This window comes from Xenopus laevis, chromosome 1S (genome assembly GCF_017654675.1).
Source record: "Xenopus laevis strain J_2021 chromosome 1S, Xenopus_laevis_v10.1, whole genome shotgun sequence".
Lineage (NCBI taxonomy): Eukaryota > Metazoa > Chordata > Amphibia > Anura > Pipidae > Xenopus > Xenopus laevis.
The window spans coordinates 111,718,397-111,745,643 of NC_054372.1; the positions used below are offsets into that span (position 1 = coordinate 111,718,397).

A 27,247-nucleotide genomic window follows, 5' to 3' on the forward strand; every position below is an offset into this window, starting at 1 on the left:
TGTTGCAAGTGGGTCAGCACTTTACCTCTCACCTTTACATTGGACAGTCCGTGATGATATAGTACAGTATGTAAAAGGGGTAACCCAGGGCTGAGACAATCCGGCTGGCCACCCTTCTCCCCACATCGTGTGCACACGCCCAAACACAAACATGCACATGTTTATGCAGTAGCAGAGGGAAGGGAGGGAGAGGAGAACAACAGAGGGCAGGGATAGTGATGGAGGGGAGAGTGATGAAGGACAGAGCAACACAGATTAGGGGTAGGCAGAGGACACTTTAACATGTACCTGCTCAGCTCCCCCTTATCGTTGCGCCCTAACCAGGTGCCTCTTCTGCCTAGTTCTGGCCCTGGAGTAACCAATAAACGGCATCCTTTCTTGACACAATAATATGTATATTAATATACTGCATCTCAGCAGGGACAAAGATAACAAATGTATCAACTAAATGTATCAATTCAATACAGTTACAGAGTCCGTGCCCCCCCTCCAGCTGCTTTAAAAAGACATGACAAGGTGAAAAATTAAACTTTGCACTTCAATATTAAAATAATGGCCACAAATTGAAAGTATTAACAACTGAACTGAAAAAAAAGTGCATCTGCTGAACACTCACTACAATCCTGCTTCATATACTTTTTATATTAAAAGAAAAGGCAAAAACACTTGGGATTTTTTTTACATTCAAATTGTTGGACATGGAAGAAATAATGGCCACTAAATTACTACAAAAGCCTAGCCAAGCAATATACTTGTCAAATGAATAGTATTTTACTTTATTTATCCTGAATCAAAAACAAATATGTTCATATACTATATATATATATATATATATATATATATATATATATATATATATATATATATATATATATATATATATATATATATATATATATATAGATATATAGATATATATATAGATATATATATATATATATATAGATATATTTATTAATAAGCAGGTGAATGTCAGTCACTGAAGCAGAAAAGACAATGGTGGGATACATAATAAGAAGGCAACATTTATCATGCAGGGTTTCTATCTAAAAACAAGTTTCTGAAAGAAAAGCCCAGTCCAATGCTTGCCAGAATAGAAAGGTGGTTCCATGGGAAACAGTAAAAAGATACTCAGAGTGGTGCAGAGCACATTGTTTCTGTCAATTAGAGGTGCACAGATAATGTGGGTATTTAATGAGGAATGAAATTACATGTATAAGTTAGTTTGTTCCCAGTATGGTCCATGAACAATCTTAACAGTCCGTTAGTCCCCAGCATATTGTTCCTTCAGGAAGAATCCACATTTATCCCAATATTCTTTTTCTTCATCTACAATCCACTTTGAAAATCACGCTGTTCCAATTATGCTTTTCTTCCATGAGTGATATACTTTTAAAAGTCACATCATTTCTGGACTCCTTCTAAGCTCAGAAACTGAATCTTTGTACGCAACAATCATGCAAACTTCATAGATCCGGAAGAAGGCAAAGGCTGAAGCCACCATGCATGCCCCTCCAAGCACATACCACCAGTTGAACAGGCCAAATGAAATCCCTTTCATAATACTGTACAGTCCAAAAGACACCATGACTAGTAAAGAGATGATCTGCACGCAGACTGGGGGTCCTCTGTTTGTATTATGCATGGCAGGGTGAGGTGATTCAAACCTTGATTGAAGTTCTTATGTTTCAAGGTATTTGAGCAGAAACAATAAAACAGACTCGAAATGAATAATTACAGGAGCCCGTTATGAAACGAAGAACCAAAACCTCCATCTATATATATAGAACATTATTGCAGCTGGGCATTTTATCCCAAGGTAATGCTCGCTCCCTAACAAGCTTTCTAATCTTGATCAGTTCTGCTGAAAGACAAACAATGTCTCTTATATTATTACCTTCTAAAAAAAACCTTTCACACTAATTAGCTGGTGATAAAGCGATTGCTTCAATACCAAGTGGAATCCAAATACACGGCAAAGGCATTTACTTGATGGATTGTTAATGAATGCTAGATAGCTAAGGCACATTATCAGACACATGAGGGGCAGGTTTACCAAGGGTCGAGGTGAATTCGAATTTCGAGCTATTTTTTTTTCTATTTAGACTAGGGAATAGTTCAAATGTGAATCGAATTTGAAAAAAAATGTACCGTCTCTTTAAAAATTCTAAACCTAAAACCTGCTGAATTGTTTTAGCCTATGGGGAAATCCTAGAACTTATTTGGAGTCAATTGGTGGACTTTGAAAGATCTAAGTGTTTTTGGGGAAAACTTTGGTTTGATTGAATGCGATATTGGTTCGATTTGTACGATTCAAATTCGGCCAAATACAGACCTAATCGATTGAAAACAGACCTATTCGGTCAGAAAAAATTCAACTTAATTTCGGTTAGTCTTTTTGAATTCAATTTTCAAGTTTTTCAAATTCGAAATTCGACCCTCGATAAATATGCCCCATGATTTTATATAGAATAAGTCTCGGCCATATTGCTCATGCTCTTAATAACATTAAAACCGGCCATACACACAAAGATTGTCTCATTTAGCGAAGTCACTAACTCATCTTTGCCCAACTACATGATTGGCCAAGTTGGCTGATACAAATGTTTGGCCCATAGGCCAACAAGCGGATCATAATGGGTGCCTATCAACATGGCAACATGATCCTTGCAAGACAGGATTTTCAAACCTGCCCACTAGATTTCTAGCTGGTTTTCTATCACGCCAGAATAATGTATTGTATGTAGTGATGAGGGAATCTGACCTGTTTCGCTTTGCAGAAAATTGGCAAAACGGCGAAATTCACCAGAATGCACTCAAGCCTATGGGCGGCAATATTGCCGCAACAAATTTTTTCATCCATTACAGTCTATGTCTATGGGATTCATTTTCATAGTGAAACTTGGTGAAACATTTCGCCCATCACTCCCTACACATGCAGTAGTTAATTACATTTCTAGTTTTATACTTATTAAATGTATTAAAAGTGGCTGTACATGCACGTTCTAATATACTCATTTAAATCATAAGAAATCTCTGTGTTGCTGGTCTTCTTTAGTATATTTTGGACTTTTTACTGTGTACCTAGGGATGATATAGAAGCGGAGTGCTGCCCCGTTCAATATATATATATATATATATATATATATATATATATATATATATATATATATATATATATATATATATATATATATATATAACATTTTTTTTAAACCTTGGGGGAGGGGGACCCCTGTTCTAGGGGACCTAGGCAGCAAAGTCTTTGCACATGAAATAATCAAGTAGGGAAGGGGCCATGCTTAAGGCAGCACTGGATGTAAATCCGTAGTTGGTGAGTTGATCATTCCAATATAACCAAGTCCCAATGTTACATTTCTGGAGATTGGTTGTAACCTGAATACAATTCATACTTCAATAAGTAAATGGATAACTTTAATTAAAGGAACAGTAACACTAAAAAATGAAAGTGCTTTAAAGTAATGAAAATATCATGTAGTGTTGCCCTGCACTGGTAAAACTGATATGTTTGCTTCAGAAACACTACTATAGTTCATATAAACAAGCTGCTGTTTAGTAATGGCGGAAATTGAAAACAAGTCTATATGGCACAGGTTAAATAGTGGATAACAGATAACACCATTATGTTCTACAGAGCTTATCTGCTATCTACTGTGTAATCTGAGCCTTTTCTCCTTTGAATGACTGCCCCATTGCTACATAGCAGCTTATTTATATAAACAATAGTAGTAGGTTTCAGGTAAATCAATACAATCACTTGGGGGTGCCTAACATTTGGCACCCCAAGTGCAAACAGACTTTCCTTCTCCTTAAAAGATGAAGGCTTCCATGTAGAGAATCAGTTGCAGGGAATTGTAATTCAATAAAAGACATATATGCTACAAATTACGGCCTCTTTCCTACGACCTTTGGTTGTACAAAAGATCTTTTGTCCATTCTATTAACGTAAAGAGCTGAATCAGCAGCAGGGCCGGGCCCAGGTATTTTGGCACCCTATTCAAGGGCTTCAATCAGTGCCCCCCACCCAGTCCTGCATTACCATTTCCTACCTTACCAGTCATATAGCCCCCTGTACCTGTGCCAGCAGCCATTGTGTTGCCTCATGTACCTGTGCCAACACCTATCATATTGCTCACATTTGTACCTGTGCCAACGGCAGTCAATCCCTCAGTTTGTTCCCAAGCTCCTGTGCCAGCATAAGCCAAAACATCCATCGTATTGTTACCCCCAATCTGCACCTTTGCCAGCAGCAGCCACAAAAATCCATCATATTGCCCCTAATTTGTACCTGTGCCAGCAGGAGCCAAAACTCCACTATATTGCCCCAAACATCTGTGTTCCTGTGCCAGCATCCACCATATTGTCCCATATACCTGAGCCAGCAGCAGCCAATCCCTCATATTGCCCCCAATCTGTACCTGTGCCAGCAGCAGCCAAAATATCCACAAAATTGCCCCCAAATATGTACCTGTGCCAGCAGCAGCCACAAATCCATCATATTGCCCCATATCATCTGTTTACCTGTGCAAGTAGCAGCCAAGATATTGCCCACAAATATGTACCAGTGCCAGCAGCTGGCAAGAGGGAGGTTGGGAGTGATGTAGCCCGCAGTATGACTCATGGGAAAGAAAAGGCAGTTTATAAAATTAAAAAACTATTAAGTTATAACTATTAAGTTACTATCAAAAGAGCGCCCAAACCCATGATGGCACCCTAGGCGGGTGCCTTCTCCTAGTTCCGGCCCTGATCAGCAGATATGCAGGTAAAAACAAAAATAATTCTTTAGCTCTATCTAACAATTCAGCATTAACATTACAATGCTGGGGCACCTCCAAAGGTGCCGGATCGAAATTTTCAGTCCTGCCCAATCGACTAGACGTCCGATATCCAAGGCATGTTACCGATACTGGTCGCCTAGTCTCCCATCACACATGCAACGATTATAGTATGAAACTATTGGTGTGTCTATAGTTACCTTAATAGGTAGAATAACTCTTGTCAAACAAATTGTGTCTGCATAGGAAGAGTCAATCATGCTGCATATACGCAGTTATCTGAACAAGGTAAGAAATATCTAACATGCAACATGTTGCCTTAGGAATTTTCCCTGTACACATAGGATTTATATTTGTTGGTGTTAAGCGATCTAAACTGTTTACTTATCCCAATTAGAGATCTGCAATCTGAAAGCTCCAAAATATATAAAAGCCACGCTCAGTAATCATGCTGCCTTCAAGTTATAGTATGTTTGTGCAAACCCTGGATTGGCTGGAAGGAGGTTCTGAAGTTCCCCCACCAGCCAATCCAGTGACTACAGAGCTATGAGGGATGTCAAGTTTAAAGGTAAACCCAGCAGCAGAGAAGCTTGTACTTATGTCAGAAGATGCCAGTGCTGTGATGCACGTCTATTTAAAAGTAGCAGGCAGCCCCTGTTCCCCATACTGGAGACTACCTTCCACTACACACCAGCAAGTTATTATGGGAGCATTTTATTTTTTGTATTATTGTATAAGGTGTCAGGCAGGTTTTGGGAGAAGCCTTAATGAAAATTAACCTATGACCTGTAGGGTTTAGTAGCCCACTAGCATATGCAAATACTAATTGCTGGAGACCATTCTATTAGAGATAATGCCTAAACAATACTATGTAACTGCAACTCCCACTATACCTTCTACCAGTCCATGCAATGAGGTCATTACTTGTATAAGGGTAGGACTACACGGGTGTTTTCGGCATGATCCGACGTGCTGCGCAACATGTCGGATTGCACCGAAAACGCCCGTGTAGTTCTTCTCTTAGAAACTGAAAAGATTTACTAATACATGGGCGGGGTTATTGAAGGGGTGGTTCGCCTTTCAGTTAACTTTTAAAATTGCTAATTCGAAGCAACTTTTCAATTGCTCTTATTTTTTATAGTTTTTGAATTATTTGCCTTCTTCTTCTTTCCAGCTTTCCATTTTTTTTTTTTTTCAAAAAAAAAACAAATGCTCTTTAAGCCTGCAAAATGTATTTTTATTGGTGCTTTTCATTGTTCATCTTTCTATTTAGGTCATCTCCTATTCATATTCCAGTCTCTTGTTCAAATCAGTGCATGGTTGCTAGGGGAATTTAGACCCTAGGAACCAGGTTGCTGAAACTACAAACTGGAGAGCTGCCGAATGAAAGGTAAATAACTAAACAAAAAACACAAATAAGAACAAATGAAAATCAACTGCAAATTATCTCAGAGTATCTCTCATACTAAAAGTCATCTTAAAGATGAACAACCCCTTTTGCCCCTACGTGACAGTGGGAGGAAAGAAAGTTATAGCTCCATCCAATCATGTCAAATCTCAGAGCAGAGACAGTTTCATAGAAAGGAAAGTGAAGGCTTTCCTAACTATCCCCTGTAAAAAGCAGCTGATGGACTTGGACATGACCATTGCCCTTACAGAAGATGACATTCTAGTCTAGTACAGATCACAATGGTTACAGAAATGATAAAAGCACATTATTATTTTTTCAGGAGTTTTATTGATGTCACACTGCAATGTTATTTCTCATGGTCCTTTCCCCTTTTGTGAGCAGTGTCAATGTTTGCTAATAACAAGACCTTCCCCTATTGTTATAGGATTAAACACAGTTTAATGTTGCTTTATAAAAAAAATCAAAAAGCAGTATAAATCTCATTAGGAACCAAATTTGCTTCTCATTAAAAATTCAAAACGACCAGTATCAGAATTATTTACAATCTTGTTCACAGGATATTTGTACAAATATAACAATTTGCCAAGTAAATAAATAAAGAGTATGTTTTATTGCTTTTGGGGAGTGGAGAGAACTGCTTGCTCTGCCCTTATGTTATTATTTTGAAAGTGAAGTTTTAAGGTTCATTTAAAAACACCCAAAATATTTCCTCTTTTTATCAAATTAAAAAAACAAGTTTTATGTTTTATTGCAGTATTATTATCCATCCATTCAAACCATATCATTTATTCCAATTAACAATGTCTCAACACAAAAAATGGCTGCATCCATATCATCTATTTTATAAAGCCAACCCCAGAGAGGGTGATATTTTTTCACCAGTTCTCAATATTAAGACATTTTATGCACCTGTACCTAATTCATTTTTTATTAGTATTAAAATTATTTCTACCAGTAGATTTATCACACTTATCAGGATCAATTACGCTTACCAATCATTTTAAACCTATATATTTGTTAATTATATTGATTTTTTTAAATCAATGCTAACATAATATGCTTCTTTGTTTAAAGGAGAACTAAAGCTTAACAAAGAACATAAACTAGAAATGCTACACATAAAGGCAGGGATCCCCAACCTTTTATATTCACGAGCCACATTCAAATGAAAATGGATTTGGGGAGCAACACAAGCATGAAATGCCAAATAAGAGCTGTGATTGGCTATTTGATAGTCCATATGCAGACTGGCAGCCTATAGGAAGCTCTGTTTTTTTTTTTTTCAACTAAAACTTGCTTCCAAGCCAGGAATTAAAAAAGAAACACTTGCTTCAAGGCTACTGGGAGCAACAGTCAAGGGGTTAGTGAGCAGCATTTTGCTCATGAGCCACTAGTTAGGGATCACTGTGTAATGTGTAATTTACTTAACCCAGGGGCGCAAGTAAGAAGCACAAAAGTGCACCCCTTAAAGGAATTGTTCAGTGTAAAAGTAAAAACTGGTTGTGCAAAATAAAAAATGTATCTAATATAGTTAGTTAGCCAAAAATGTAATGAATAAAGGCTGGAGTGACTGGATGTCTAACATAATAGCCAGAACACTACTTCCTGCTTTGCAGCTCTCTTGGTTTACACTGACTGTTACCCTGGTTACCAGGCAGTAACCAATCAGAGACTTGAGGGGGGGCCACATGGTTCATAACTGTTGCTTTTGAATCTGAGCTGAATGCTGGGGATCAATAGCAAACTCACTGAACAATTATGTCTCATGTGGCCCCCCTTCAAGTCGCTGACTAGCTCAGAGTTATAGAGCTGAAAAGCAGGAAGTTGTGTTCTGGCTAATATGTTACACATCCAGTCACTCCAGCCTTTATACATTACAGTTTTGTAACTATATTAGAAACATTTCTTATTTTGCACAGCCTATCTATTTACCCAGTTTTTATTTTCAGACTGAACTGTTCCTTTAAAGGAACAGTAACACCACAAAATTAAAAAATTAAAGTGTTTTAAAGTAATGTAATGAAAATATCATGTACTGTTGCCCTGCAAACAAGCTGCTGTGTAGCAATGGTGGAAATTTAAAAAGGTCTATATAACACAGGTTAAATATTGAATAACATTATGTTCTACAGAGCTTATCTGCTGTGTAACCTGAGCCTTTTCTCCTTCGAATGGCTGCCCCCATTGCTACACAGCAGCTTATTTATATAAACAATAGTAGTGTTTCTGAAGCAAACACAGCAGTTTTACCAGTGCACGGCAACACTAAATTATATTTTTATTACTTATAAAACACTTTAATTTTTTGATTTGTACTGTTCCTTTAATGCTCATCTCTGCAGAGATCTGAGGGAATTGAGAGCAGCGTTATGAGGCGCAGCAGGCAGTGAGGACAGATCTCTGATGTGTGCTGATGTGGCAGGCTGATTGCTGCCTATTTTTGCACATGGTGTCATGCATTATAATCGATCCCTTATGTGTTTAGCATCTTTTCTAGCAACCACAGCACTTTACAAGAAGATTTGTGTCTCTGACAATACCCCCAGTAGCTCCCCATCTTCTTTCCTGCTGATTCACTGCACATGCTCTGTGCTGCTGTCACTGAGTTTTGGGACCAATGCACAAACTCCTATACAGGTATTTGACCTGTTATACAGAATGCTCAGGATCTTGGGTTTTCCGGATAAGGGATCTTTCAGTAATTTGGGTCTTCATACCTTATGTCTACTAGAAAAACATGTAAACATTAAATAAACCCAATAGGCTGGTTTTGCTTCCAATAAGGATTAATTATATCTTAGTTGGGATCAAGTACAAGGTACTGTTTTATTATTACAGAAAAAAGGAAATAATTTTTTAAAAATTTAGATTATTTGGATAAAATACAGCACTTCTAGCCCTTTCCATTCTTCAATTATCCTATATGGTTTGTTTTTAGCCTGTTTGCATATATCTTTTTAATTTATTATTATAACTATACAGTTTGTATGTCAAGTAGGGAGGGGTAATACCTGTCTAGATATATGTGGCAACACAAGCCATGAATCCATTTCATTCTGAGGCTGAATTTGCATAAACATAGGGTTGCAGTACTTGTAGGTATAGGCAGCAGCCCTAGGACACATTTATATGATATAAGGCAGTCACTTTTTCTGTGGAAAAACTACCTGACAGACAGAATTTGTTGTTTATCAGTGAGGTGTAATCAGCACCACTTTCAAGCAGAAATAACTCAAAAACTGAAAAAATAAGGATCTATGTATAAAACCAGGGTTAGCAAAAATTGGAACAATCCTCAAGTTTCATTAGAAAAATATTTTTACAAGTGTTTTTAAAGAAGCAAGTGTGTAATGGGAAATCCAGTGATGCATCGTTCATGTTATTTCCTCTTGTTAACTCTGTTTTATTTAATAAAAGGTCCATGAAAGGTCTGTGAATTTGTTGTCTCTCATGCACACACACGTGGTCCCACAGGAATGCACTAGCAGCAGTAAGTATGTGTGTAAGTATGTGTGTATGTATGTGTGTGTGTGGTGTGCTGGGCCTCTGCGAAACAGCTTTCACCGAATTCTCCGCTCCTTTGGAACGTGGGCACATTCCCACTAAACACACAATGTTGGGATCCAAGGCTGTGTTTCATATTCCATGTGGTCCATCTTTACTGACACATCTGTGCAGTCATCTCTTTCTGTAAAAGACAAAGGCAAAATATAAATCAGTTAAACTTTCATTAATTCTTAAGCTGGTCCTATACCAAAAGAGCTAATGTACCTGCAGCAAGTGCAGTAACACTACGGGGGTTATTTATCAAGGTCCGATCTAAGCCGCTCTGGTTTTTAACGCTTATTTATTATTACATTTTCCTGAAAATGACCTTGATTTTTTCGTGAATTTTCCCTAAAAAATCTGAATTTTTCAGAGTTTTCACCCGAAAGCTCCGAAAACCTTGTGAGATTGCCCGAAACCCCCGGAAAAAATCAATGCGACTGTTCCCATTGACTTTTATGCAACCTCGACAGGTTTGAGATGCCGTTTTTATATTCAGGCTTTTTAGCCCTCGAGGTTTAATAAATTCCGAAAAATTCTAGATTTTTTGTGTTATAATAGGTTTTTAACAGAATCACAAATTTTTCGGATTTCGGGGATTTTCAAGTATTCGGAGTTTAGTAAATAACCAAAACTATGGGGGGGGGGTTGTGGATGCACACCTGATGCCAATTTCAAAAAGTTTAAAGCCCTGTCTAAATAATTCAAGTAAATATGCAAGTGCATGAAATTTTGAAACAGGGTTTTTATTGTTACAAAATTATGATCATAATATTGAAATGCCACCATACCACGTCAAGGTAAAACCCCACATGGTGGTCCCTAACTTATTTATCTCTAATCATAGTAAAAAAGGAATATTACCTCTCTGTATAGTAACAATTCTTTATGTAAACATCTCCTGTGCCTTGGTGTCAAACTCTGTGCTAAATCCTCCCCCGCCAACTGCTGAGCGGCTTTTAAGAGGGAGAGACTGCCTTAACCAACGCCCATTTTAGAAAAGTAGAAGCAAAGTGTTGTAATTAAAAACAAAGTGGAGTGATATGTGCAGTTGCACAATAGTGTGTATACATGTGTAAGTGAAATGTGAAGGTGTATATGGTAGTGAAAAGGGAAAAGTGTGTGTGTATATTAGGAATGTGTATGAATGTAAGCATAGAATAGAAGAGTGTAAAGGAGAACTACATGAGTAACACAATAAGTGTGTGTGTACATAGAGAAGTGTCTAATGGGACGTTGGTTTTTTCACGGCTAGATCCTCCCATGCCGCTAGCATCTATGGCTTTTAAGAGAGAGGGATTGCACAAACCAAGGCACAACAAGTGAGGGGGACCACCAAAAATATAAAGGGGTGGGTATGAGGGTGCAATAACCACATGAGCTTAGCCAAAGCTTCCAGCAAATACATAACTATGGGGGGGGGGGGTTGTGGGTGCACACCTGAGGCCAATTTCAAAACGTTAAGAGCCCTGTCTTAATGATTCAAGTAAATATGCAAGTGCATGTAATTTTGAAACAGGGTTTTTTTTGTTACAAAGTTATGATCATAATATTGATAAGCCACCATACCATGTCAAGGTAAGACCCCACATGGTGGTCCCTAACTTATTTATATCTAATCATAGTAAAAAAGGAATTTTACCTCTCTGTATAGTAACAATTCTTTATGTAAACATCTCCTGTGCCTTGGTTTCAAACTCTGTGCTAAATCCTCCCCCGCCTTGACGTGTCTTCAGGTAGCAGAGACAGGGCCCTTGATAGCAGGCAGGTTTGGGTCAGGTTGTATGTTAGTGGGTCTGGGTTGTTCACGGATCTGCCCAATTGGACCTGCGCAGGAGGCCCTTAGGGCTCATTCTCAAAGCATCTGCAGCAAGCGCATATGTAGGCTCTACAGTGCAGTGAGGCTCCTCAGGAGTACAGAGCTGTCAACACAAGCAGAGGTATATGCACAGACACCTGCCTCATTCACTAGAGTATAGGGCAGGGAGCAAGTGTGCAAAAAACAGCAGTTTACACCTATTGTTTTAATGTTGCTCCCTTCCCTGCTCAATGACTACTCTTTGGCACTGCATTCTATCTTGCATCCACATGGTGGCATCAAAAGACTTTAAAATACAAGCTACCAAGTAGTAAATGTAAACATATTTTTTGACTATATGACATACATTGGGAAATGTAATACAAATTGTAAAAAGAAATGTTAAATAAAGCATACATGAGAAGAACATTTTGCCATTTCATATTCTTCATTATACAGTCATTACACTGGGAATTGTAATCCGGCATCAATAGGGTATCCTTTGGTTCTAAAGTACTGATTTTTATTTCAAATGTAAGTGCAGGCTGTAATACGCACAGATAGGTCAATACATATATATATGTGTATATATATATATATATATATATATATATATATATATATATATATATATATATATATGTGTGTATATATATATATATATATATATATATATATATGATAGTTATCTTAAATAATATATTTGAGACAGTAAAATTGAGGGGAATACGTTAGCATTGTGCACATTTTTTATGAACCTTTAGTACATTATGAAACAATGTACCCCTATTTTAAAATAGAATTATATTAAAGGTCACCAAATAGCTCCATGGCTATATAATGGGGCAAATAATTGATTATTTTACCTTATAGTAGGGTGTATATAATTTCCTGTAATACAAGCAGGGCCAACATCAAGCAGTGACAAGTGGGAGTCTGGTCAGGGCCCAAGTTGTGGATTAATAACATGTGGGGCCCCTAGGCTACATCCACACAGACTACTTCTAGACTACTGCTGGGTCCAGATGCATACCTCCTAACATTTTTGAAATAGAAAGAGGGACAAAAAGATTATAAAATACCAAAGTGGCTTCATCTGTAGAACTAAAAAAACTAGGTGGTTCCCTGTACACACTGGGATCCTAGGCTACAGTGGTGGGGCCCTGAGGCACAAGGGAGCCCGGACAAACTGGACAAAGTTAATTCATGGATCACATAATAAGGTATGAGACTTGTAGTAGGTATGGGCTGGGTTTTGGCTGGTAGCATTCACTTTTGGACATAACAGAACAAGGTTTTTTTTAATTTGGCCCCTGTCTACACAGGTTGGCCTGGTTGTGCAATGGTGGCCCCCTGGTAACTAAGTAGTATGAGGCCCCATTATTTCTAATGGCAACCCAAGTTCTAGTAAGTTATAAAGTGCATTACACAAGTGCCATTACTAATAATCAATTATAACCGATATCAGCAAGCACTGACAATAGGAGTATCATTTCCAGGTTATTCACGGCTTGTTTGTGTTTCCTTCTTACACTGGAAGATAAACAGGGGTCAAATGCTAATCACTGGTCTCTCCAGTTCTGTATAATGAATAGCGATGTCACATAAAACAGGACATTTGTTACCAAGAAACAGTTTATTTGTAGCTTCTCGGTCAACACATACAAACCTTAAACATAAAAAAAGTATTTGCCGTTACTGGTCCCTTAAGGTTTTCATCTCAAGCAGCCGATAGAAACAGAGGAACGGTGGGGGGAGTTGTTATGGCAGGTGGTGCTATTGTTAAGCTGCTTACTCCCACTCTGAAGCCTCCTGAGATCTTTCTGGCACCCCATGGTTTAAAAATTGTTTTGCAAATGTAAGCAACTGAGATTGCTCTGCAGCAACAAAGCTGTCTTAATACAGAGCCTTCTTCCCAAAGTCATTATTTATTTTAATTATTGGCTTCTTTTTTTTAAATAATTTCTCTCATACAGAGCAGCCTGGGAAGCCATATGGCATGGGGTCTCACTGGCCCTGGATTCAGGTCATTTCTGATAACTGTAGGAAAACATGCTGGGACTGAATGCTGGACTTTTAGCATTTTAGGGGTATCTCCCAATTATTGGAGGGGCTTTTCATTTAATATCAAGTTTAGGGAAGGGGATCTAGTGAGTTCCAGATCCACATTTAGAGTTTGTTAGAAAAAGGATGCAGAGTGTTACAGTCAGATGAGCCAAGAGTTGAAAGAAAGTGAGATTAAAGGAACAGTAACACCAAAAAAATAAAAATAATTTAAAGGAAAGGCAGTATAAGGTGCTGGTCTCCACTGGCAAAACTGGTATGTTTGCTTCAGTAAAACAATTATAGTTTATATAAATAAGCGGATATGTAGCCATGGGGGCAGCCATTCAAGCACAGGACACATAGTAGATAAAAAATCTGTAGAATCCCTTTGTAAACTACTGAGTTTATCTGTTATTTTCTCTTTTTTCAGCTTTGAATGGCTGTCCCCATAGTTACATAGCAGCTTGTTTATATAAACTATAGTTCTGTTTCTGAAGCAAACACACCAGTTTTACCAGTGCAGGGCCACAGTACCTTATATTGTCATTCCTTTAAAACACTTTCATTTTTTTGGTATTACTGTTCTTTTAAGGAGTGAAATCTGTATGGGCTAGTCATTCTCTTATGTCAGCACACAAAAATCAGATGACAGTCACAATAGGGGCATCTTCAGTATCATCCTGGGATATTACAAACCAAAGTATTCTATCATGTATAGTAAAATAATGCAACTTAATAGCAACAAGACTGCTCAACTAAACCTTACTACAAATTCCAACACTTTTACCATAGTTTATGTGGGCTGAGAACTATAGCTCAATAACATCAGGACTGGCTTAATATTAAGGATCTACGGGTCCAAAACATTAGGTGATGTCAAACATGACCTTTTTGTTGCGCTACCCTCATGTTTTAGCCTGAATTAAAGACTGCTCATTTTTGGATGTGCAGCTTTCCTTCTATTTCCATTACTAAACATTAGGACTGAATGATTAAAGGATAAGTAAACCTTTAAAATAAGTGAATGTTAAAGTGATGAGAGTGCTATTCTTAGCATTTTTGTCATGTACACATTTTTTTTTTTAATTCCAAGATATTAAGGGAATATGTACTGTTAATATGAATGCAGGACCAGTTATGTGTAAAAGCCACAAAGGCCTAAGTCTAGGGTGGCAGAATTTTAGGTTCAGCATGCCACCCGGCAGCAAATGGATTCAGAAGCACTTTCCCCTGACAAGTTCCTAGACTGGATCATGGTTGGAAACTAACCAGTGGGTGGCACTACTGTAACAAAATGCATTCATATTAACAGTGCATATTTCCCTCAATATCTTGGAATCTTAAAAAAATAATAATAATGAATGTAAGTAGCAAAAGTGGTTAGAATCTTACTCCCATCTTCTTTACATTCACTTATTTTAAAGGTTTACTTAGTCTTTAAAGCAACATTATACATGAAATTTTGCCCCCAGCTATTCATGACTTGCAGCCCCATTAAAGAGCAAAAGATTCCTCTAGAGGGAGTATCACTTGATCTGTGCCCGCTAACTCGGATGGTTTTTGTTCCTGCAACAGAGCTGGAAGTTTTAAACACAGTTTCTCTATCACAGAACAATTAAACAGAACTATGTCCTCTTCCCTTATGTTTCGTTATATTGTCATAAAGCAAAAATAACAATGCTGGAAAGCATGGCATTTGGTTGACTGGCAGCTGGTTAGTAGCAATAGAGAAGTAGGGGGACAGATTTATGGATGATTTATAAGTGGAATGCAGGTTTCTGACCTGATTGCTCTAATTCTTGTGAAAGGGTTTCTTTGAAAAGTTATGTTTATTACTTGAAAACAAATTGCTGAGGAAATATCACAGCCAGATGTTTCATTCACAAATCAATTCCATCTTCTTAAATGATGTGGCAGAGACTAGACTTTGATCTTTGAGGAATGGAAAACAGGCCAAACATTCTAAATCAATGCTGTCCATTTTCTGGCTTTCACTGAAGAAAGACAAAAATCTGTAGGGCCATCCCATGCTAAGAAGCTAAGAAGCAGTGCAAGTGAATGGGACAGGCATTACTACACATGCTATAGGGTGAGGCCCAACCTTTTTACCCATGAGCAACATGTAAAATATATAAAAAGAGTTGGGAAGCCCCACAAGTCCATGGGTGGTGTACAATAAGGGCTAAAAAGTCCATGGGTGGTGTACAATAAAGGCTAATAAGTCCATGGGGCAAATTTACTAACCTCCAAAAATTCGCCAGCGACAGCTTCACTCACATTGCAACACTTTGCCAGGCGTAGATTCGCCAGGACAACGCTAAGTCACTAAAATCTGAAGTTGGGTCCAGGGCACCGAACGTTTGGCGAAGTTGAGCTAGCGTTACTGCGGCAAGCGAAGCGAAGTTGCGCTAGCGTTGCCTCATTTGCATACGGTGGGAAGTTAAAGTTGAATGGACGTCTATGCTGCAGCCAATACATTACACTACACAAAACCAGGGAAGAAAATAGAGTTGTTATATTGCCCTACACATGAGCCCACAGTATAGTTTAAATGTAGGGGGGAAGCCTGGTACCCCAGAAAAAATTTACGATCTTTTGCAGCCTATCACCCTGTGTTGCCAGCGTTTTTTTTTTTTAGCGAAGTTAAGCTGGAGACCGTAAATTGGCGAAGTACCGAAATGATGTCACGCTGGTGAATTTTCACTAGCGTTAGTAACTTCAGCCTTCAGTAAATTTGCCCCCATGGGTGGTGTACAATAAGGGCTAAAAAGTCCATGGGTGGTGTACAATAAGGGCTGTGATTGGCTATTGGTAGTACCTATGTGAACTGGCAGCCTACAGGAGGCTCGCTTTGGCAGTACACATCATTTATTAAGCATCTAAATCTTGCCTGAAAGCCAGAAATTCAAAAATATGCACCTTCTTTGAGGCCACTGGGAGCAACAGCCAATAGGTTGGTGAACAGGCTGCTCATGAGCCACTGGTTGGGGATCCCTGCTATAGATAGATCTGTGCAGAATACGAAACACAGGGTGGGAGAGAAAATGGGATCTAGAAAAGATATCTTCTCTGGCATGCTTCAGTCTACAACTGCGCAGGACATTCTCATTTATCTGTCACCTTTAGCAGAGATGTGATCTATATGCAACAAAAGTATAGGTACACTTACAATCACTACAAAAAGGCTACACACTGCATACTCATTGCAGATCACTGAAAGGGTCTGATTTGTTATTCAGTAAACCGAATGGGGTCTTTTATATAAAGAAAATGATAAAGAAAACTCCATGATCACACTGGGATTGCTGCAGATCTGTAGTGCTATCAAAGCCCATACAAAAGCAGATAGTGTATCTGTGGTGTTGTGAACTCAGTGGCCCAACTCTCAGCACTGAAACACTCTTCCATTATGCAGGGCCATTAGTGTGCGGCTTAAGTGCTCCTCTGAGAGGAGTTGAGTGGCACATTATCACTCTCAGGATACGCAAGCAAATACTGTGCATTCCACAATAGAGTACATACCTCTCTTTTAAACACAAAAGTCCCTTTATTTATAGGAAAAGATATTTGTACTGCACCTGTAGTAATATCTGATCATCCTTCTCTGTTCTTTCATGTCCACCAATGACTGTCCATTTTAGCCTTTATGGAGCTTCTTTCAAAGTGTGCGTTTCTGTCACTGGCAATATTGTTAAAGGAATTGTTCAGTATAAAAATAAATAGATAAATAGATAGGCTGTGCAAAATAAAAAATGTTTCTAATATAGTTAGTTAGCCAAAAATGTAATGTATATAGGCTGGAGTGACTGGATGTCTAACAGAACAGAAAACTACTTCCTGCTTTACAGCTCTCTTGGTTTTAGCTCTCTTGGTTTCCACTGATTGGTTACCAGGCAGTAACCAATCAGTAACTTGAAGGGGGGGCACAAACTGTTTGCTTTTGAATCTGAGCTGCATGCTAAGAATCAATTGCAAACTCACTGCACAGTTATGCCCCATCTGGCCCCCCTTTCAAGTCGCTGACTAACTCAGAGTTAGAGAGCTGAAAAACCAGGTAGTGTTCTGTTCCACATCCAGTCACTTCAGCCTGAATAAATTACACATAACTCCCAACATTTTGGAAATAAAAAGAGGGACAAAAAAATTTGCTGCACCCAGTAATTACAGTTTTGCTAATGGTGAATTGCCCTTTAAACTGTTAGTCTAACTTTTCCCAAGGGACCTCCTTATCTAAATTGTTACAACTACTTATTTGCTTATCTGACAATTGTTACAAAGTATCTTAGTTGCACCTGGTGGCTGTTCTGGGCTCTCCAGCATATATCCCAATTGTCCATCTGAAAATGGGACAATTGGGATATATGATTACATTTTTGGCTAACTATTTTAGACAACTTTTTTTATTTTGCACAGCCTATTTATCCAGTTTTTATTTTTACACTGAACTGTTCCTTTAAGAAGTTTCTATTTTATATGGAATGGATTAGGGTTGCAGCAGGGCTAACAGCCTGATTCTCTCACACAGCAGCCAGCAAAGCTGAAAATAATTACAATGTTACTTTGGGCTTAGGGGCTGCACATACAATTAACATTTTATTAGTTATTACTCACGCCACTGGGTTTTGAAATGCAGCTAGCTTTAGGCGTTGAGTAGCATATCCCAGCTGCAAATACCTTTACTGTGATTCCAGTGTAATGCAAGGAAGTGGGCAGATGCCACAATGCCAACACCTTTACATCCAAAACAAAAGAATTCTGGGAAATCGAAGATGAGTTCAACAAAGACAGCTGGGATCAATATAGAACCCTAGCTGCACTTCAGAATTCAATGGCAAGCATCAGTTTGTGGGGTATGTTATTTGTACTCTCTACACTAGGAATATAGCTGTGTGCCTTAACTATAAAGATATTGGAAATGTTTGGAGAGGTTTTTCACCATACAAAAGCACAAGGTTATATCCTGCTTTTAGTCAATCCTAAAGAGCTGGAGTCTGAACATTCAAAAAATGAACAATGAATAGAAGTATTATTCTGACTGTCAGGCAGCTGTATAGAGTGATCATGCACAAAAGAAGAAGTAAACTGGAACACACCAGGGCAAAAAAAAGTCTTCATTTGAATACAGGTATGAGATCTGGAAACCTGATATCGAGAAAGTTCCAAATTATGGAAGGCCATTTCCCATAGATTCCATTTTTATCAAATCATTAACATTTTTAATTATTTCCCTTTTCTCTATAATAATAAAATAGTCCTTATTGGATACAAAACAATAATATTGTGGTTACTTAATGTTTAAGCCTTAATGTATGGAGATCCAAATTACAGAAAACCCCAGGTCCCAAGCTCACACCTGTTTTATATATATATATATATATATATATATATATATTGTGATTACCATTTTTCTTTTAAAGGAAACATCACATTGTGATATGGAGGAACAGAGTAAATAAAGAAACTGTTACACTCACGAAACTTGGTTACAATGTATGGTGGCTTTAACAGCTCAGCGTCTCCTCCAGTCACGTGACCCGACGTGATATATCCAAGTAGCAATAAAGATGAGGATGCGATGCTGTGTTGAAATGGTGTGCCAAACGGCACCTCCAAAATTTATTTGTGCGGAATATGGCCCAGACGTTTCAGGAGCTACCTGCTCCTTTCTTCAGTGGGTAAGTGCACTTACCCACTGAAGAAAGGAGCAGGTAGCTCCTGAAACGTCTGGGCCATATTCCGCACAAATAAATTTTGGAGGTGCCGTTTGGCACACCATTTCAACACAGCATCGCATCCTCATCTTTATTGCTATATGGAGGAACAGCACCGCTCTGCCATATAGTAGTAGAATCCAGCTGTAGTCCAGTACACCAAGAAAAGGCAACCACAATTGTGGTCACACATCTACTATAGCGGAATCATGGCCATTAATTTATGGCCAAGATTATGCATGAATGTAGTTGCACCTTGCACTTGTGTTTTAACACAAAGAACCAATGCACCGACCCAACCAGTAGGGTCTGCTGCTAACTGGTGCGGACATGTAGTGGTGATGTTGTGGGGGCGGGTCAGTAGTGTTGTGGCAGAGATATTATGTGGCGATCGCCAATCGGCCAATTGTCCTATCAATCTAGGAGAATCCTACCTGGTTTCATAATTTGGAAAACTTGACAGGCAATTTCAAAAACTGTTCATAGGGGTGATGGAGGTGCGCTGAAGATAAACGGGGAAATCCTATAGGAACAAGATGGACAAAGCCTCTATGGTGTATTATCCTTTGTATGCAAGGCTGCTGTTGAATAGCAATTCTACTCACAATTAGGAAGAGATCGTATCACAGAAAATGAAGCTTCGTCGGATCTGTTACTGGTCGTTCGTGTGCCTGTTAGTTTGAGAGTGCAGAATAGTGTAGTACCTCACAGTACGTTTGGAGATTTCGCCGATAATGCGCTTACCTGGTATCACTGTAAGAATAGCGTGTAATTCAATTGTCAGTGTGGATGCGGCTAGTAGCGGTTCCCTTCGAGCCGGCTGCTTCAAAGTTGGTGCTTTTACGCTGACAGGAAAGGTTTTCTCAGGTAGTGGTCAGGCTTTTCTCCCAAATGTCAAAGTCGGCGTTCTCTCCCACGTGGTTTAGCGATCCGGTTGCAGTGTGGTTTGGCGATGTCCGCAAATATCTCTAAAGGATTTGTTTGTCCAAGTACATTACTTAGAAAATAGAACTATTTTCTAAGTAATGTACTTGGATACGATACGATCGTGGATGCGATACGATCTCTTCCTAAGTGTGAGTAGAATTGCTATTCAACAGCAACCTTGCATACAAAGGATAATACACCATAGAGGCTTTGTCCATCTTGTTCCTATAGGATTTCCCCGTGTATCTTCAGCGCTCCTCCATCACCCCTATGAACTTTTTTGAAACATGGATAAGTGGATCCATTAACTGAATATTGGTGCAGCTCATCTCCCCTGTCACATTTGGACTAAGCACAGTTTTTACCTCATTACTAATTGAATTTCAAAAACTGAGCGGTCAGGTTCAAAACAGACAGGTGGCAACCCTACCAATGAGTTTACATGCAGTGCTCCTCTTGGTGTGGGGGAAGCTACAGCTGCCTGTGGCAATTGGCACAGATACTTGCGCCTAAAGAACACATACTGTATTTAGCACACTTGTGAAGTGTGCACATAAGTGAGAATGTTATAAAACATCAGCTGCCCACAATAGCATATTGCATATTGCTACAATTAAACTGCAAGAGTCTATTTGGCAGACAGCCCAGAATATTCAGCATCTGCACTTAGATACATTTGTAATAATTTAAGAAAAGCAAAGCTACAACTGTAACTAATAAGAGATTCTTAAATAAGTGTCTTTTGTTAGAGAGCCCAGAAAGAAGCTCCATAAAGGCTAAAAAGTATTGTGATACAATTCAGTGGCGTACCAATGGGGGAGTGGCTGGATGGCACCCAGCGCCCCCAGGGTCTGCCGGAGACCACAATGCAGTGAATGATGTAAAGAAAATGTGTGTATGGAGGGGTGAACATCCTGCACCCAGACCTAGAAGAGGATAGTTACGTTTACTGATACAGCTGTAACCATTTAAGATAAACAAGGGCAATTTCACATTCATTAGCAAAACTGTTAAAACACATAAAACATGGCTCTAAAACTCCCAAAAATGTGTTCAAACTTCCATAACCTGCCAAATTTTGTAAAATGGACCTGGCAATTAGGTAATGGTATACATATCAGTGAGTGAATGGTGTGCCACATGGACATGGCAATTATTAACAAATGTTTTTGCTAAATGAAATGACTAATGCAGTTTTATGAAGCAAGGCAAATGTAGGCCTAAAGTAGTAGTAAACACAAAACACAGCAAAGTTACTTCAGTGGTGTTGGCACTAGTGTTTGGCACAGGCAGTGCTCACGTTTATGCAACTTGTCTCTGTATTAGTATTTCCTAAATACACATTTACCTACTGTACTTACTGTACAATATTCTACAACAATGAATATGGTATGCACTTGACACAGACCTATTGTTTCTGACTGGTTTCCCACCTCAGTAGTTGTAACTTGTACTTGTGCTCTATGTTTTTATTGCACATGGTGCACTGGCCCAGAGGGTACGTCTGAGTGATTCTTTACACTTACTTCCACATCAAAGCACACCCAAAGACATTTTGCATTTCCTATGATCCTGTTCCAAAGCTCTGTTACAGCATGAGCCACAACACAAAGCTAACATCAGTACATCAGCTAACTCCTGTCAACTACTTCTCAAACTGTCTCCGGAATAATCTTTTGGTAGCGGGTAGATACTTATACAAACTGCCCGGATTTCATATTTTCATATGGGCTTACAAGAATATATGGAGCTATTCATAGAAATACAGTATGCAATGCAGAGAGGGAACGATCCTTGCAAACAGCAAGTGGGGCCTGTTATTATATTGTCAGGTGGAAGTAAAAAAAACAGAATTAGGACAAATTAACAGAAAATATTTTGCCTTTAAAATATCACAACTGGTCTCCCTGAAAGCCAATCCCTTAATGCAACCCAGTAAAGCCTCAATGCAACCTGTCTATATTTATTCATTTGCGTCTGCTCATGACTGCAAGGGGCATTGTTCAGGGCCGGAACTAGGGGTAGGCATAAGAGGCACATGACTAGGGTGCAAAGATGGTGGTGGGGGCTCTGGCATATACCTCTTTATCACCTATCCTTGGTCTGGGTCCTTGTCACCACTAATACCCACTCCTTCTCCCAGCGCTCGCCTATAAACTCTTCCACCTCTACTAGTTATTGTGCATACCTCCCAACTGTCCCATTTTCTGTGGGCCAGTCCCGATTCTGACAGCTCAGCCCGCTGTCCCGGGTTTCTTACTGAAATGTCCAGACTTTCTCTTTGATCTCCTGCACTGCTTTGAGAAAAAGTTACGAAGTTACGAAGTTTCTGCAACTTAATTAAAATAAGAGCCTTTTTGGCAGAGAGCCCAGAACAGCCAGCAACTGCACTTAGATACCTTTGTAACAATTTAAGATAAGCAAAGAAACACACATAAAACATGGCACTAAAACTCCCCAAAATGTATTCAAGATTCATGACCTGCAAAATTTTGTTAAATGGACATGGTAAGTAGGGGATGTGGCCACAAAATGGGCGTGGCCGAAAACATTTGCTGCGGTGCACGCGAGACAAGTTTTTGTCCCTCTTTGCGTTTTTCAAATGTTGGGAGGTATGATTGTGCGCATACACACACATTTGCACACCTATGGGGGGTATAGTGGCTGGCCAGGTTGCCTGGTCAGCTTTCTCAAACAAGAAATATAGAGAACGTGCTGGAAAACTGCATGCGGTAAGTAATTATATTTACAAAGGAAAACATTTTGCCAAACCAACCTCAGAAAACGTCCAAACACGACTGAAACAAACCCTGTTCATAGGAATCCACAAACCAGTGCTGAATGAACAAAAGGCTAAAGCTCAAATGTGACAGGTTTGGCCATGGAAGCATAAAACGCTATGGGTCTGGCCAAGCATATATTATATGTGATGTATGTGGGCATGCAAGAACGCCTTCTTTGTACAATTGTCTTTAATCTGACAACTGCTGTATAAGTTAGTGCCTCTGAAAGCAGCTGGAACCCTACCTAAGCTATTAACTAGCTTTACTTCAAACAGAAGCAATTCATATTTTAATAGGGATCACAACATTATTTTAAGCACATGCCTACCTAAACAGGCACAGCTGCTATGCCTGTAAATACAAGGAGAGCTTTGTCGGTGGTTAACTATGCAGATCAATGCAAGTATAGATAATTTAAAGGGATTGTTCAGTGTAAAAATAAAAACTGGGTAAACCCCTGATCTGAATCTGAAAGGAGGAGGGAAGGCAGGGAGGGAAAATATTCCCCACTACAGCGTATCAGCATTGCATTAATTTAATGTAATATCATGGTTCCTTTATATAACCGTCTATTACACCTCTGTGAGTACTGCAAGATCCTTTTATGTTGCCTTATGAACGTAAGCCTCTCATATTCCGTTCCTGAGCTTATTTACTTTCCCTCCAAGTAGCTATCAGAGGGAAGCGCTTGGAAAATCTACAGTTAGCCTTCACTTCATCACAAGCCTATCCTCTGCTTCACACAGAGAGCCACATGAGATTGTGCTAATGAAGTGCTTCTCTGCAGCCACAATCGTAAGCCCAGTCAACTGGTTTTAGATTCAGCTGGACAGTTAGAAAAACAGTGCACAGTACTAGCAAAATGCATAAAACCAGCCTTGCAACTCACCCAGGTCTCTAAATAATTCTAGCATTTGAAATAACAGCTATAAAATGTTTTTTTTCTTGTTCTTCTAACTGCATTAAACCAGTAAATATTAACCACTAATTCTTTGCTTTGGGAAAAGGGACAGACTTTGCCAAAATAGTACAAAGTTATTTTGGACTTTGAAATGTTAAACAGATTACATATGCTAAATGTCACACAGAGCTGTGTGTTATAAACTCATCTGGTTGGGCTCTTCTCTAGGAAGTGACATGTACTCTGCACTGCTGGTTCTGACTGTTAAAAGAATGTAGCAGAGGCCATCTGACAAACAGTGCTTGAGAAGTACGGATGACAGATAACTGCTTCCAAATGGAATTACATTTACAAATCACTTTTAAAACCACATTTAAAACCTATGAACATTTTCAAATAATGTATACAGAAAAGTTGCTTGAAATAAAATCTTGTTTCAGTACGGAGTTTTCGGGTGAAGAGCCCCTTTAACTCACACCTGTTCCTGGCTGCAGAGATATTCCTCTAGGACAGACAGGTATATCACTTTGCTGCAAATCTATTTGCACTTCTGTTGTCGGCTGGTACACTAGTAACATTATACTTTCTGGAACACATTACACAGTTTTAATAACTGTTCCTTTAACATGAGCAAAATAATACCTCTCCTGACACATAGCTAAAGAAACTTCCATGCACCCTGCCATATGCTTAGTAATGAAACTACTATCCTGGAGGGATCTCTCCTAGGTTGTGCACACGTCATTTGTTTTCTTGGGTTTGATTCAACGCAGAAAATTACTGGTATATTAAGTTGCCAAATAGCTCACAGCACAGTTACTCCAATCATGTGTAGTGTCCAAATTCAGTGACTATGCAAGGAAAGCAGCTGTGGGGAGAATAAATAGCCACCACGCCTGCAAGAATCATACAGCTGGGATCTCCAGATGTTATATATGAACTGAACTGTACCACTGGCTCCAACACTGCCAGTTAAATACGGGTTTCAGTTCTAAAGCTGGCCATAGACGCAAAGATCAGATCGTACAAATTAAGGATTCGTACGATTTTCGGACTGTGTGGAGAGTCCCGATATTTTTTGTCCATCGGAGATCGTCGTTTGGTCAATCAGACAGGATAAAAGATTTCTGTCGGCTGCCGATAATATCTCTGCATGTATTGCCGATCGCACGATTTTCAGAGGGAGACTGTCACCAGCTGTGTTGGACATAACTTTTGTACAATTGCTGTCATGGGCAGAACATGGGCTCATCTGTTTCGGCCAGATCTCGATCGGGGAAGCCTGTTGGGGGGGCCCCATACACGGGCCAATAAGCTGCCGACACGGTCTGTCGGCAGCTTTTATCGGGCTGTGTATGGCCACCCTAAGACATGTCAAAATAAGAGGACTTATTTACAATGCAGTCATGCTTCCCACAGTCACTGCATTACTTTCCATTAAAGGTAGTTGTGTATAAAGCTCTATTTGCACTTCAACACAGTCACACTGAGCACCCAAGTGCACATACTAAAGCAGGGGAAGCACCACTTCCAAGGTGGTGGTAATTCCAGGGTTCCCACAATGGCATGTGGTAATAGACACAGAGAACTTGTGCCTAAGGAATTGGACCCAGTTGACATTTTCATGCTGAATGCAGGAAAGTACATCCTCAAAACAAACAGTTTCTGGAGTGATCACACCTATCCTTTCCTGCTTTTATAGTTATCTTGCATGGCATAAAGGCCAAAGTTAGCCAAGTTTGCACCAGGTCTAGTAATACATACCAAACAGCAGGCAGCATTTAATGGCCAGAAAAATACACCTTATTGGTTACTATCGGTTAACAAATCTGGGCCAAGATGTGACCTCTAATAAATTACCGGATTATATCACTGTAAAATGTATTAATAGTGTTGGCAGCTACGTTCCTAGTGTTCCTTGGTGGAGAATGTCGGGAGGTTTAATTCTTAATTGTAAGCAACAAATCATTTCTAATCAATTTACATACAATGCTCATTTTCAAGCCTTGGTGTGTCCTTGGTGACCTTAACTATCACCCTAGAAAGGCCCAACAATATGCCACATCGTGAACTGCTTGCATCAATTTGGGGTGCACTTTTCTGGATGTTGTAAGCTAGTTTATGGACAGTAAGTCATTTATATGTTCCAGTATTATCCAAAGTTGTTGACAAAATTGGAAACTTGGAAGGAGAAACTTGGTAGCCAAATAACCAGACTGTTGTTAAACAAGAAGCAGTTTTAGTTGTATACTATTTATGAACCCTTACACTGGGCCATTAATCATTAGCATGTCTAATGTAATTACCTGGTCACTGTGGATTTAGAAAACAAGCAAATCTGTAGTGCAGATGTGCACTAAACCTGGATAAAACTCTTAACTGGGATGTTCCTGCTTTCCTAAGCTATTTTGAGACAACATCTTTAATATGACTAAAATATACAGTGGTGTGAAAAACTATTTGCCCCCTTCCTGATTTCTTATTCTTTTGCATGTTTGTCACACTTAAATGTTTCTGCTCATCAAAAACCGTTAACTATTAGTCAAAGATAACATAATTGAACACAAAATGCAGTTTTTAAATGAAGGTTTACGTTATTAAGGGAGAAAAAAAACTCCAAATCTACATGGGCCTGTGTGAAAAAGTGATTGCCCCCCTTGTTAAAAAATACTGTGGTTTATCACACCTGAGTTCAATTTCTGTACTCACCCCCAGGCCTGATTACTGCCACACCTGTTTCAATCAAGAAATCACTTAAATAGGAGCTACCTGACACAGAGAAGTAGACCAAAAGCGCCTCAAATGCTAGACATCATGCCAAGATCCAAAGAAATTCAGGAACAAATGAGAACAAAAGTAATTGAGATCTATCAGTCTGGTAAAGGTTATAAAGCCATTTCTAAAGCTTTGGGACTCCAGCGAACCACAGTGAGAGCCATTATTCACAAATGGCAAAAACATGGAACAGTGGTGAACCTTCCCAGGAGTGGCCGGCCGACCAAAATTACCCCAAGAGCGCAGAGACAACTTATCCGTGAGGCCACAAAAGACCCCAGGACAACATCTAAAGAACTGCAGGCCTCACTTGCCTCAATTAAGGTCAGTGTTCACGACTCCACCATAAGAAAGAGACTGGGCAAAAACGGCCTGCATGGCAGATTTCCAAGGCGCAAACCACTTTTAAGCAAAAAGAACATTAAGGCTCGTCTCAATTTTGCTAAAAAACATCTCAATGATTGCCAAGACTTTTGGGAAAATACCTTGTGGACCGACGAGACAAAAGTTGAACTTTTTGGAAGGTGCGCGTCCCGTTACATCTGGTGTAAAA

The 27,247-nt window shown here is 39.1% G+C and overlaps 1 protein-coding gene across 1 annotated transcript in view; it reads right to left on the minus strand.

Annotated features, from left to right (window-relative positions):
• Window positions 1-9,014: 9,014 nt before the first annotated feature.
• Window positions 9,015-27,247, minus strand: part of mob3b.S (MOB kinase activator 3B S homeolog) — a 69,180-nt gene continuing 50,947 nt past the window's right edge. The window contains exon 4 of the mRNA XM_018243791.2: window positions 9,015-9,895. Coding sequence (XP_018099280.1) covers window positions 9,866-9,895 — 30 coding nt within the window. The 3' untranslated portion in view covers window positions 9,015-9,865. The remainder of the gene's footprint in view (window positions 9,896-27,247) is intronic.